The following is a 13,826-nucleotide window of genomic DNA, read 5'->3' on the forward strand; positions in this document are numbered from 1 at the left end:
ACATTGGAGGTCAAAGATTATCAGTTCAATGTCTTTACATGAGTTGTTCTAGGATGAAAAAACAACAAAATCTAAATCCCATTGCAATGACATTCACACCACACAGAATGGTCCTTATATTTTATTTGAAGAAATATCTCTGTTAGACAGTTTGAGAACTTTAGAGAACACCCCATTAAGTTGAAGTGGTACTGGTGTTTCATGTAAGCAATGCTAGAAAAGTGATTCTCTACTTTCTTGAAAGTTGTGTATCTTTAAAGTAACCAAATGTATTCAGTGGATCTGCAGCATACTCAGGGCTTAAGTTACAGATCTATTTGTAAATAAATACTTAAATATGAAATAGTTACAAAAATGAAAATACAGCAACTCATTGTACTGAACATGACAATCAACTTTTAAAAGCCTTGTCGTTAATTCTTGAAGTTATCACTGCGTAAGTCCATTACACCCCAGTTCAAGATGTCTGGCACTGCACACCAGTTCTGGGGCCTTCTTCATCCTCTTCATAGGCCTCCCCGTGATTACGATAAGGCCGCTCTTTTGGATCAAATTCAAGGAGATCAACTTGATCCATGTCTTCTGAAATTACGACTTCTTCCCGTGGGGGAAGCAGAGCTTCTAAAAGAGGTAGCTGGTCCTTGGAAAGCCAGTGATGCTCTGGGAATGCAACCTGCAAACAGAAAGGCCGAATTTTAAGTGGCAAGCTCTGAGCAAAGGCCACACTCAGCATTTGGAACAGTAGAAGCTAGACATTTTACCTACGATGCCTTTTGCTATAAAATAAAGGCTGGTGGATCATCATGAATCTATCTTCCTGCAATTGTTTTCTTTCAAGCTTTGGCATAGGTTTACAGTAGGGAGTAGGCAACCAGAGGCCCAGGGGCCCACATGGCAGCTGGTATCGAGGGACCATCCCATGGTTTTCTGCCTCAGTTGCTTTACACTAAGCTGGCACACAGGCAAAGAGCCTGTGCTTTCATTAGGGTGGCTTCAAAGCAGCTTAGAATATAAAATGGGTGGGCAACATGTGGCAAGCCAACTCCCATCATCCCTCACTACTGGCTATGGGAGATGTAGTCCTCCAGAGCTTTTGGTCTATCCCTGATATAAAGCAGTACAATAAATACCTCTCCCAAACACAGTAAGATAGCAGATTATATGCAGAGCCAGCAGGTGAAAACCCTGATAAAAGGCAATTGAAAAGCATCTTCGATACCACTATAAACATGAGAGAACAGGATGGACTTTGCTTCGCACTTTGCTTCGCATTTTAATCAATGAAGGCACCAGGCACGTACTCCTGGGGAAGGAATTCCTTCATGTGGGTGTTACCACAAAACTGTGGTACCCTGCCCACTGTGAATGGCATGAGGCTTTTGTAGATCCTGTTTATTATTATGCACCTCAGCTACTCCCTCTCCCAAGCATAAACGACACAGGAAAATAAAGGATCCGCTTTGTTGCTGTTCACTGTGTGTCTGTGGTGGGGGGAGGTGAGGGATCGTGATGAAGCCTTGCCTTGTGCCGTCTTGTGTGGTAATTAGACAGCACCGCCCACTTTGGTGGTTCTACAAGCCTTGATCAGTTGGACACACAATTCGTGCAGTTGACAGATAGCTAGAAACAAGCCATTGTTCACCACACTAGCAAGCGTTCTCTCTTAATTATCCCTTTTAAGCAACTTGGCTTACTTACCAAAAACTGTATGATTAAGGAACCTCTTTCCAATGGAGATCTATAAATTGGCATTCCTTCATTTAAGATGCATTTGATGTCTCCGTGCTTTATTACTTCACCTGTTTGAAGAGTGATTGCATACAGTTAAGTAACCATAAGAAGAGGCTTTCCCCAAAAATCTTATTTCCTTGGAGAAGACTTCATGTAGCTTAATGTAAGAAGAACTTTGCTGGATCAAACCAGAGGCCTATTTAGTCCAGCATCCTGGTTTCAGCGTGCCAACCAGAGGCCTCTAGCAAACTCATGCTAGACCAGACCAAGGGTCCATCTAGGCGAGCATCCTATTCCCACACTGGCCAACCAGCTACCCATGGGAAACCCACAAGCAGGACATGAGTGCAACAGCACCCCCACCCACCCATGTCCCCGAGCAACTAGTATACACACACAGGCATGTGGCCTCTGAACCCATAGGTAGCATATAGTAGTACAGCCTTCTATGAATGTAGATCCTTTTTAAACACATCAAAGCTGGTGAGCATCACTACATCTTCTGGTAGCAAATTTCACGGTTTAACTATGCTCTGTGCGAAGTACTTACTTACTTGTCTTCTCTAAATCTACTGTACAGCTTCCTGGATGACCCCAGGTTCTACTAGTATGAGAGGAGAAAAACTTATCCTTAAACACTTAACACCATGCATAAATTTATAAACCACCATCATGTAAAAGTTGCCCCTTATTCCTATTCTTTAACTAGTTACCAATGCAAAAGAGCCTCCTGACTTCTGCTATCCCCACCTAAGTAAAAACATTTACACCCTGCCTCTATGACTGCAAAACCTACCTGATTTTGAAGTTATTACAAGGACTCTGTCATCCAGTGTATTAATGGTCTTTTTGAATCCACACAATGCCTCTGTCAGCTGAATTTTCATTTTCATAATTAGGTCATTGCCTCTTCTCTGAAACACTGGGTGGTCCTTTTGATCTAGCACAATAATGACATCTCCAGGCTCCAAGTCAGGTTCTTGGTCACCTTCTCCATGAAATACTAATTTCTGACCATCTTTCATCCCTAAGAAGACAAGTAAGTTATAGTACTGGATAGATCAGACAATACATCCTGTAACTTCTATTGCACTCCTTAAACCAGCCTTCCTCAACCTGGGGTGCTCCAGATGTGTTGGACTACAACTCCCAGAATGCCACTGGGAGATGCAGTCCAACACATCTGGAGCGCCCCAGGTTGAGGAAGGCTGCCTTAAACCATACACTGAATGTACAAATGTACATCTGAGTTCCTGCAGATCTGAGATTCTAATACAAAACTCTTGACGTGGCCAACAGTGCTGCACAAAAAACTGGTCAAAAGCAACCAATTAATACTCATATTTTACAGTGACAAACTGATCATAAGACATCCTAAGGTAGTTAGTGGGGATGCTTCCAAAACACTCCTCAGCCAAATTTCTCCTAAGGTTTAGGAGTTCCAAATTATCTGGTGTAGTACTACTTTCCAAAGTAGTACTGATGCATCAAATATTCTCCACTGCTTTGTATTTTAATTTTCAAATTATATAGAGTGCAGTTTACATAATATGTACTGATGGAAACACTACAAAAAGACGGAACTTGATATGATCCTATGGATGAGCAAATCAAAATCTGTTCTGCACTGTGTTCTACCAATACTCAGGAACACACATGCAATTCCTGTGTGACATTGAAATTCAAATTTGGACAATACTGAAACATTAAGAATTAATATTCTGTTTCATGGTTTTATTTTAAAGCTGCTGTGTCTTTCTCCTAGGGACCAATAGTGAGATAAAAATGAATACATTTCTATAGTCTCTCAAATTGCCTTTTACCATGTAGTTACTTGAAAACAAAACTCCCAGTCATAGAATCATAGAATAGCAGAGTTGGAAGGGACCTACAAGGCCATCATGTCCAACCCCCTGCTCAGTGCAGGAATCCACCCTACAGCATCCCTGACAGAGGGTTGTCCAGCTGCCTCTTGAATGCCTCTAGTGTGGGAGAGCCCACAACCTCCCTAGGTAACTGATTCCATTGTCGTACTGCTCTAACAGTCAGGAAGTTTTTCCTGCTGTCCAGCTGGAATCTGGCTTCCTTTAACTTGAGCCCGTTATTCCGTGTCCTGCACTCTGGGAGGATCGAGAAGAGATCCTGGCCCTCCTGTGTGTGACAACCTTTGAAGTATTTGAAGAGTGCTCTCATGTCTCCCCTCAATCTTCTCTTCTCCAGGCTAAACATGCCCAGTTCTTTCAGTCTTGGAAGATCATGGGGACTCCTTAGTGTCTTGTGGCAATGAAGCCCAGTCATCATGAACATCATCTGGGCAGAGAAAAGCTTCCCTCACAGCCTGCTGGTTGGGATTCTTACCTTTGTCAATGTGAATTTCTATGATCTTTTTCTCTCTAACCACCTTATTGCCACTGCAGGTGGTACACCTGTCTTTGGGATTTATCCGTTCGCCTTGGCCTTTACAGTCTGGACAGACCGTTTGAATTTGCTGCACCATGCCAGGCCCAATCTGTTGAACAAGCACTTGCACTCCTCGTCCTTTGCACGTAGAGCACTTTTCTACAGCTCCTTTCTTTCCACCGTAGCCTTTGGAGGAAATACAAATACACACATACATGAATTCATGATATCAGCTGATGGCAGACAGTGGCCCACAAAGTTCAGACTGCTAATCTCAACATCAATGTATGGCACTCACATTAGACTACACTGTGTGAACAGAACTCTGACTACCTACCCTTTATCCATCAAGTGCCAAACTGTACTGTATCTAAGTTTGGGTCTGCAGAGTTGTTACTCCAATTCATTATTTATTATTTATTTATTTAGAATATTTATATACCGCTCCTCATTGAAAAATTGGATTCCATCAGTCTCCTGGGGCGGACCATCCAAATGGGTCCCTCACCCTTGCAGGAGGGTTGTAACGCCGTGAGTTCAAATCTCACCAAGAAATGGTCTGACCATGACAATGGGGTTACTTGGACCCCCCAATCTTCAGACTACCCATCTCACAGCTTGGAGCAAAAACCAAATCAAGGGTATGCCCTGCTTTATGTGTTGGGCCAATGACAAACTGAGACAGCCCAATGGTTGTCATGGAGGCCATAAAGTCCCGAGCCGGAGCCCCAGAGACAGCCTCAGCATGAAAGTTGAAGTCGCCCAGAACCACTGTCCTGGGTTCCTCCAACACCACACTCGAGACTGCCTCCGCCAGCTCAGTCAAGGAGGATGCCGGGCAGCAGGGTGGGCGGTATACCAGCAGCATCCATAATTCATAATACTCCTATTCATAATTTTAAATAAGAGTTTAGGAAAGAGCAAAAAAACTTATTTTGTCTAAGCTGCCAAGCACTCGCAGGCTGGCCTATCAGGTTCTAGCTCATTCACTCTAGATTTTGACCACAGCTATCAGTTTACTTCAACCTGGCTTTTAATACAACTGCTCAATATTTGAACAACTAGCCCAAGAGGTAGGAGATTAGTGGGAATCCTTCCATCAGATGACACTATAGTATAATCAACTGTTGATCCATGTCATAAACTTGAGGAATATGTATTATTATTATTATTATTATTATTATTATTATTATTATTATTGGCCTACTTTCGCCAAGGGTTCATTTTCTTTATACTAATCTTTCTCCGCTGTGGCACCCCGGCTGTGGAATGAGCTCCCCAGAGAAGTCTGCCTGGCGCCTACACTGTACTCTTTTCGTCGCCAGCTGAAGACCTTTTTATTCTCTCAGTATTTTAACACTTAATTTTAACTTAAATTTAAATTTTACTGTTCTAACTCTGTATTTTAGTCTTATATCAATTTTGCTACGTGGTTTTATCTTGGTTGTGCTTTTGATACTGTATTTTGTATTTGTGTTTTTAACCTGTTGGTAGTTTTATTATGGTTTTAATTTTTGTGAACCGCCCAGAGAGCTTCGGCTATTGGGCGGTATAAAAATGTAATAAATAAATAAATAATCTTTTTTTTTAATGACACAACCTGGTTATTAGATGAAGTGTAAGTACACTTTTTGGACACCTATATTCAAATCCTAATGAATACCTAATCAGTCGTTACCTTTGCACTTGTCACAAATTACATTCTTCTGAAGTGCCAACTTTCTTGTGGCTCCATTGTACAAGTCTTCAAGGGATATACTCAACTGATGGACAACATTCTTACCTTAATAAAAGAGAAGTTCAGATACTTAATTCAAGCCCACCGTTTCCAAGGTACACTCTTAAGTTTTTCAGCCTACCTACTTTCAAACTAAACAAGCCACACTCCACCCTGCAGTAGTATATGACAGTTTCTAAGAGAAAACTGCTTATAGAACATGACTGTACTATATCATGTAGCCTTTTCTTAGGCAAATAGGCATGCTACAGCAGTTAGGAACATAAGAAGCGGCCTAATACTGAGCCAAACGGTCGGTCCTTCTAGCCCAGTGGTTCCCAAAGTGGGCGGTATTGCCCCCTTGGGGGGGGTGGGATTGCATAGGGAGGCATTAAGAGGAAAGGGAGTGGCAGGAGGGCGCTCGAGGTGGTCTTTTCCGAGAAGCGCCTCTCCAGAAGGTCTTAAAACCTTCTGGACATTTTAATGGGAGAAGGTACTTTGGTCCCAAGCCATATAGGGGAAGAATCCACACATGTATTAATACCGTTTAAGAAGAGTCCTTTTAATGGTGAATTGAAATGTTTCAAAAGCACCAAAATGCTAATGAAGAGACATACCCTGCTTGGTGTGCCCCACCATGCCGGCTGCAAAACAGAGGTGTTCGCTCTCTTTTCTCTCCCTCCCTCGGCAAGCCTGCGGCGGGTGCTTCGGATTTTGAATAAATATTCAATCAATTGTTACTGTTTTGAATTTTATTGTTATTATCTTTTTTAGTGGGTCGCTGAAAACCGCTATTCTGAATGATTTTTATAGGGTAGTGGGCACTGGGCATGAGTTTGTGGAATCAAGGGGGCGGTGACCTGAAAAAGTTTGGGAACCACTGTTCCAGCCCACTGACTGGCAGCAGCTTTCTGCGTTTCAGGCAGGAGTTTTTCCTGCCCGTCCTGGAGATGCTGAAGGACAAACCTAGGAGCTTTGACATGTGAAGTCTAAGCTCTACTTAAGGGCTATTTTCTTGCAAACCAGGCAGGACAGCAACCAAAGCAAAGTATCAATTAAGATATGGTTAACTCCCAGTTTGCCCAATGATTATAGCCAGGGATCTACAAATTTTGATGGACCAAGCCAAAAACTGTAGCCACCAGCGCTCCCCCAGCCCTTGCCTTCTTCTCAAAAAAGGTTGAGCAGGGTGCATGCATTCTTGGGGCCCACTGCCGAAAGGCACAGCAAGTGCCCTCAGGCAATGGCGTTCTGCTCTAGAGCAGGAATGGCTGACCCAGAGAGGTGGGGGTTCTGCTTGATCCTGTGTGGCCAAGAAACCCTCGCCACCTTGACCAAACAGCTGCCAAACAATCCCAACCATAGAGCTGTGGAGGTGATGGGGATTGCCAAACAACTGTCCAAACAATCCTTAGCTCCCCTTGCAGCACTAAAACTGGGAGGAAAGCTGTTGCTCATCATGCTCGCCAGAGGGCAGCACCATACTTACGACGGTGAGGCTATTTTTGAGACCTGATTATAATCCCATTAATGCATGAATGGGATTTACTGGCCTGAAGCTAAGCTATGGACTAGAATGAAGTCAGCGCTTATTCTATATCTATTCACATGGTCAGCCACAACACTTTGTGTAGTGCAGAAATAAAAAAAAGCACCCCCCAAAACTAGACCTGCCACTTTTCAAACATGTGGCATTCATAATTACTTGAAACACATCTATACTTGAAACACAATTCTAATAGCAAAACACCCCGGTCCCAAAAAACACCCAGCAGAACCCAATAACTCTCAAATGTTGTCAGGCATCTTGAAGGGAGGTTTTGTACCAGAACGGCAGGCTATCTACACTTAAATAAATATTGTGAACTTCTGTTATTTGGCTTGGATATTTTTAGGTTTATTTTTTCTAATTATTTGGCTCCCAGATCCATCACCCGGACCTGAGTATTGCCAAAGATAGCATTGAGTAACAGTGCTTCAGTAGTACCCCAGGGTAACTATTCCATTAATACTATGCTCTGCGACAGTGTTGCCATGTTATTCCCACAATGGAACCAATATATGCAGCAGAACATAATTGAGGGCTGAGAAAAAGGCCAGTCACTCACTCATTAATAATAGTAAGCACTGTGTTAAGAGAGTCATCTTCAGTCCACACTTGATTGAAAACTTCAATTATAGCTGCCAAAGGCAACTATATACTTGACACACTGGACACAACTCTATAACACTCCACATTTGGGACTCAATCACTAGAATTGAAATTACGCAACTTTTTAGAAAGAGACACATGCATACCTCTTCTCTCTCTATTCATTCGGCCTCCACCACCAAAGAACATGTCAAAGATGTCCATGGGTGAAGAGAAATTGCCGCCACTTAAGCCTCCTTCTTTAATAGCTTGTTCCCCGCCCTGGTCATAGAGTTCCCTTTTCTTTGGGTCTGACAGAACTTCATAAGCCTGGGATATGAGCTTAAACTAAAAAGAGAAAGAGACCCTCTGAATAACTGGCTAGGAGATAACGATAATTAAGAAAACTTCTGAACATTAGCTAAGAGACTTAGGAGTACATCACTAAAATATAGCATAAAATTAGAACCTGTTTTGTTTTTGCAGAGGTTAATGCAAGAGCGACCCAAAATGAATGCTTTAAAGGAAACTATCAGTTACTAGCAACATTTCTACCAGCATGATGAGAGCACTGTTTACTTTATACCACAGAAGATAAACGGATACAGAACAAATGAATGCTTTTCATTAAAGAAAATGTGCATGGCCACACACTGCAGATCCACAGGCCCTTTTCATGGAAGTCAACCAACAGGGAACATAGAATCATAGAATAACAGAGTTGGAAGGGGACTCTAAGGCCATCGAGTCCAACCCCCTGCTCAATGCAGGAATCCACCCTAAAGCATCCCTGACAGATGGTTGTCCAGCTGCCTCTTGAAGGCCTCTAGTGTGCAAAAGACCACAACCTCCCTAGGTAACTGATTCCATTGTCGTACTGCTCAAACAATCCACCTTAAAGCATCCCTGACAGATGGTGGTCCTCCATGTTTGCCTCCATCATAATGACACCTCAAAATTGCAAGATTTTACTTTCGCTGTTCCCTTGTAGGGGAGGAAAATAACCTATCGCAATTTGCGTGAAGATTTAACAAGCGCTTTGCGGCCTCAGTTTGGAATGTGAGAAGCCGTTCTGCTCTTTTCCCTAACAGTTCTTGCCAACTTCAGTACGCTCTGAGTTTCGGAACGTAATGGGAACCACAGAGGACCCAGCCCATTCCTGCGTGTGCGTTACCTTCCTGAGATGTTGCGTTTTGGTGATGCTAAGGAGCTGGAACCCAGGAACTGACTAACAAAGTACCACTCGATTGGCAAGGGAGGTCATCTATACTGCAGGGAAATCTGGGGGTGGACAGTGCTTATGGGCAGCGCTTAATTTCCTCCCACAAAAGCATGTTGCCTTTTCTAGGCCTAGTTCTACCCTCAAGCCCCATTCCGTGAATTTATGATCATCCTTGTCTGTTCCTTTCAAATTTCCAGCCCTCTTCTGAACCGTTGGGCCAGCCGATTTTCAAATCCCAACTAACTTACGTAAGGGCATCATATGATAGTCTGTTGATTTTTGCACCTTCTCTAATACTGAATAAACGGAAATTAGGCTCATTTTGGATCTGTACAATCTGGGTCACTGAAACATGTTCAGAAGGCGATCTTGCATTCAAGTTAAGGTAAGACAGCAGATTTTGCATGTTCTAAAAAGTAGTTGGGGGACAAGGCAGTTCTGACTCATAGGATCCAAACAATCAGAAAGTTTTCCTGTGCAAGCCCCACTGAAATAGAGAGAAACTGTGGACGTACATGAAGGGCGGGGAACCTGTGGCCCTCCAGTTGTCTTGGCCTACAACTCCCATCAGCCCCCCTTGCCAGCATATGATTGGAGACGTAGGCCAAAGAAACTGGAGGATCACAAGTTGCCCTCCCTCAAATACACAGCAGCAAGGAGATCTTCCTGATGGACTGTCCCATGTTAGCTACTTCAAGTGAGGGCTGTAATCTGGATTCTCTTTCTGGGGAGTAGAATCCAGATTACAGCTCTCCAAGTATTGCAAGCTGGCCTTGGGCATCTAAACAGTAACAACATAAACTGATTATGGATATTAAACTGCAAGTGCATCACTTACGGGTCTGATTTGTCTGCTATACACATACAATTGTGACTTACACTTTAAAATTCACAAATAAAAGGAATAGCACGTGCGTTTGGGGATGTATATTGCTTAGTCCCCACAAACACTTGACAAAATAAGAGATGGCACACGCAGAATGGTTCAACCGCGGCTCTTTGGGCTGCGCTGCCCTACTCACAGGCAGAGCCTCCCTAGAACCCCAGCCCAAACTCAGCCCATACCCGCTCGCCCTCGCTGGGGTTCTTGTCAGGATGGAACTTCAGGGCCAACTTGCGGTAGGCACGTTTGATTTCGTCCGAGGAGGCGCTGGGCTTCACCCCCAGGGTGTCATAGTAGCCTGTCTCCTTCACCATGGTGGACTGAGAGGATAAGAGAGGAAATAAAATAAAATAGAGATCATGTCACACATTTTTCTTCATCATATCTCTCACCTTCCACCCCCTTCCAACAGCTAAAGAATTTCCCATCAAAGCTATGCTGAAGTTTTATATAATAGAAACCAGGGCTACTACGCTCAGCCAATCAAGCAGTTAAACCTTTTCATGGAAATTGTACCCCAAATTAGTCAAGCACATCTTGTTTTTAAATCTTAATTATTTTAAGCATTCCCCCTTCTCTTCCACACACACATAGAAGGGTCTGCTTCCAAGCTAATGCTTTCTAGATATAGATGTCCGTTATCTAACTGCCCAATAGCTTTGGCTATTCGGCAGTATAGAAAAATAAACAAACAACAGAACTTTCCCCCCCTTCAGAACTACTATGTTATTCATTTTATGAAAGTGCAGGCAGCTTTAATAAATTAGCCAATCAGTGAACCCTCAAGTAATTAATCCCAAAATATTTCTTTCATTGGGTCCACCCTATGTCAGGAACAAAAGAAACTTGTTCACCCTCTCAAGTGGAGACTCTCAGTTAAACCAATCAGCACCCAGACATGTTGTTTGATGTGTGAAATGTTTCCCCTGCTTTATTTTTCTGTGGAATTCCCACACACACATTTTTAGGAATGAAGTGTAACATAATAATTGAATAACTTTTCAGTGCTGCAATTCTCCACCCCTACCCCAACTTCTAAATATGGTAAAAGAAATACACACTATTCAGCTGGCAGAACAAGTATGGCTTGAAATAATAATTATTTTTACTCCATTAAAGTATCTGTGGATTAATTGTATGAGTGCTTGTTGATTAATTTATTAAAGCTGCTGGAAGGACCAATAGTCTGACGTGGTTTAAGGCAGTTTCCTGTGTTCCATGTCTCAGCCAGGAGTTCCTCTGAAAGCTGTTTTCAGACTCTGACCACACACACACACTTGCTAGCCTAGCTTGCATATGAGATTACAAGGCAACTCAAAGTAACATAAATTAAATATTACAAGGTAACGAACTAAGCACTTTGAATCAGGCTGATTATTCTCAGCCTATTGAATAGTCTACTGACCCTACAGTCAATAGACCATCGAGTCACCAAATTAAAAACAGAAGATGCCCAGTTTGAACTTTGCTTCCAGTCACAAATTCACTGCCCCCCTTAACTGCAATATTGCTCTACCTTACTGGGCTGTTGTAAAGATTACAAACACTTTCGATGATCTAAAATGATGTGTAACATAATACCAAGATTAGCTCAGTTACTTTTCCTTTAGCCCCACCACCATCTGAAACACATTATAATGCTCTGATAATTCCTATTAACAATACTAATTCATTAATGGAGAAATATCTTTTTCTGAAAAGGAAACAACCTTAGTCTTCAATACTTGTTTTACTAGAGGTTTACTGACTAACCTGAATGGGATTTGTATCGGTAACATTTTTGCCACTAATGCTTTTATACAATTACCAATTCATTAACTGAGAAGTTTCTCGCTTTCTGAAACAACCTTTATAGTTTTACTAAGAACATTATTCACTAATTATACAAAATAGAACTTGTACTGTTGTTAACATATGTGCCATTAATATTATAAAATCACAGTTAATAATAATTTGTTTCTCTCTCCCTGAAAGGGAACTATCTTCATCAGTATTTTTCTTCCTAAAGAATAGCACTGAATAGAACTTGTACCCTTGTTAACTTTTATGTCATTAATACTACTATATAATTACAATTAACAGCAATAATGTTAACTAAGTGTCTATGAAAAGGAAACAACCTTCTGCATCAATATTTGTTTTAGCACAAAAAAATATTATCAACTATATTGAATAGAACTTGTAATTATGCCATTAATACCGATATATAATGATTATTAACAGTAATAATCCATTAGTTGTGAAGTTTCTCTTTCTCTCTGAAAGGAAACTTTATCTTCATTGTTATTTTTCTTCCTAAAAATAACACTGAATAGAACTTAACATTTTTGTCATTATAATTACCATTAACTGATTATTATTATATTAGTATTAACTTACCCTACCCTGTACCTGTTGGCATTCTCTTCCCCTCCTTATTGTTTTACTATGATTTTATTAAATTGTAAGCCTATGCGGCAAGGTCTTGCTATTTACTGTTTTACTCTGTACAGCACCATGTACATTGATGGTGCTATATAAATAAATAATAATAATAACAATGAAATGACTATTAACAGCAATAATTCACTAATTGAGAAGTTTCTCTTTCTCTCTGAAAAAGAAATTACCTTCCATACCAGTATTTCTTTTACTAAAAAAAATATTACCAACTATTCTGAGTAGAACTGTTTAAATTTATGCTATTAATACCATTATATATAGTGACTATTAACAGCAATTAGTTCGCTAATTGAGAAGTTTTTCCCTCTCTGAAAAGGAAATTACCTTCCATGCCAGTATTTTTCTTAAAAAAAAATACTACCAACTATTCTGAGCAGAACTTGCATCTCTGTCAACATTTATGCCATTAATACCATTATATATAGTGACTATTAACAGCAATTAATTAGCTAATTGAGAAGTTTTTCCCTCTCTGAAAAGGAAATTACCTTCCCTGCCAGTATTTTCCTTAAAAAAAATACTACCAACCCCCCCCACAAAAAACTACCAAATATTCTGAGCAGAACTTGCGTCCCCGTCAACACTTATGCCACTAATACCATAATATATAGTGACTATTAATTGCCATCCTCCGCTGATTTGAGAGGTTTTCTCGCTTTCTGTAGAGGAAAATGCCCTTTTCTCGTCGTCTTTCCCCCCCAAAACAACCCTGCCTGGAACTTGCGTTTGTGCCATGAATACCATGATATAAAAGGACCATTAAGAGCCATGATTCGTGAGCTGAGAAGCATCTCTTTCTCTCTCTCTGAGGAGACGGAAACGAGCTTCCAGGCCAGTTTTTCTTTCACTAAAACAGAATATTCCCAACTAATCTGACTAGAACTTGCGTCCCTGTCGCCGTTTGTGCCATTTGAGACCCTTATTTAGAGAGCCTGCCTGCCTTCACAGCAATCCTGGGCTGAGCCTGAGGGGGGGAGGGGCGACCCTCCTTTCTGCCCCCGACTGAGGAGAAAAAAAGCCCCACCTGAGGCGCCCCCTGCTGGCCCCTTCCTCCAACAACACCCACGTTTCCCACTCAGACTCTCCGCCGGCACAACCTGAGCGCTATTGGCGCTCCGACGCTTTTATAGGAGCCGCCACGAACTTTCTGGAACGCCGCCGCCGTGACGTCACGGCGGGCTCTAGAAGGATCTGGACTCGGCCTGGCTGGCTGGCGGCGGCGCGACGGAGCCAATCAGCGCGCGGAGCGGAAGGACGAAGGCGGGGCTGGGTGAACCAGGCTCCTCCTCCACTGCCGCCC

General features: G+C 42.0%; 1 protein-coding gene across 1 annotated transcript; it reads right to left on the bottom strand.

The window, feature by feature from the left end:
- Positions 1-114: 114 nt before the first annotated feature.
- On the bottom strand, positions 115-13,617 carry DNAJA4 (DnaJ heat shock protein family (Hsp40) member A4). The gene is made up of 8 exons (XM_063142618.1): positions 13,551-13,617; positions 10,267-10,404; positions 8,147-8,327; positions 5,810-5,914; positions 4,090-4,317; positions 2,528-2,758; positions 1,699-1,799; positions 115-673 (listed from the first exon to the last, which is right to left on the bottom strand). Exons 2-8 carry the CDS (start codon positions 10,396-10,398, stop codon positions 458-460), a joined length of 1,194 nt encoding a protein of 397 aa, XP_062998688.1. The 5' UTR covers positions 10,399-10,404; positions 13,551-13,617; the 3' UTR covers positions 115-457.
- Positions 13,618-13,826: the final 209 nt, after the last annotated feature.

This window comes from Elgaria multicarinata, chromosome 16 (assembly GCF_023053635.1).
Source record: "Elgaria multicarinata webbii isolate HBS135686 ecotype San Diego chromosome 16, rElgMul1.1.pri, whole genome shotgun sequence".
NCBI classification, from domain to species: Eukaryota; Metazoa; Chordata; class Lepidosauria; order Squamata; family Anguidae; genus Elgaria; species Elgaria multicarinata.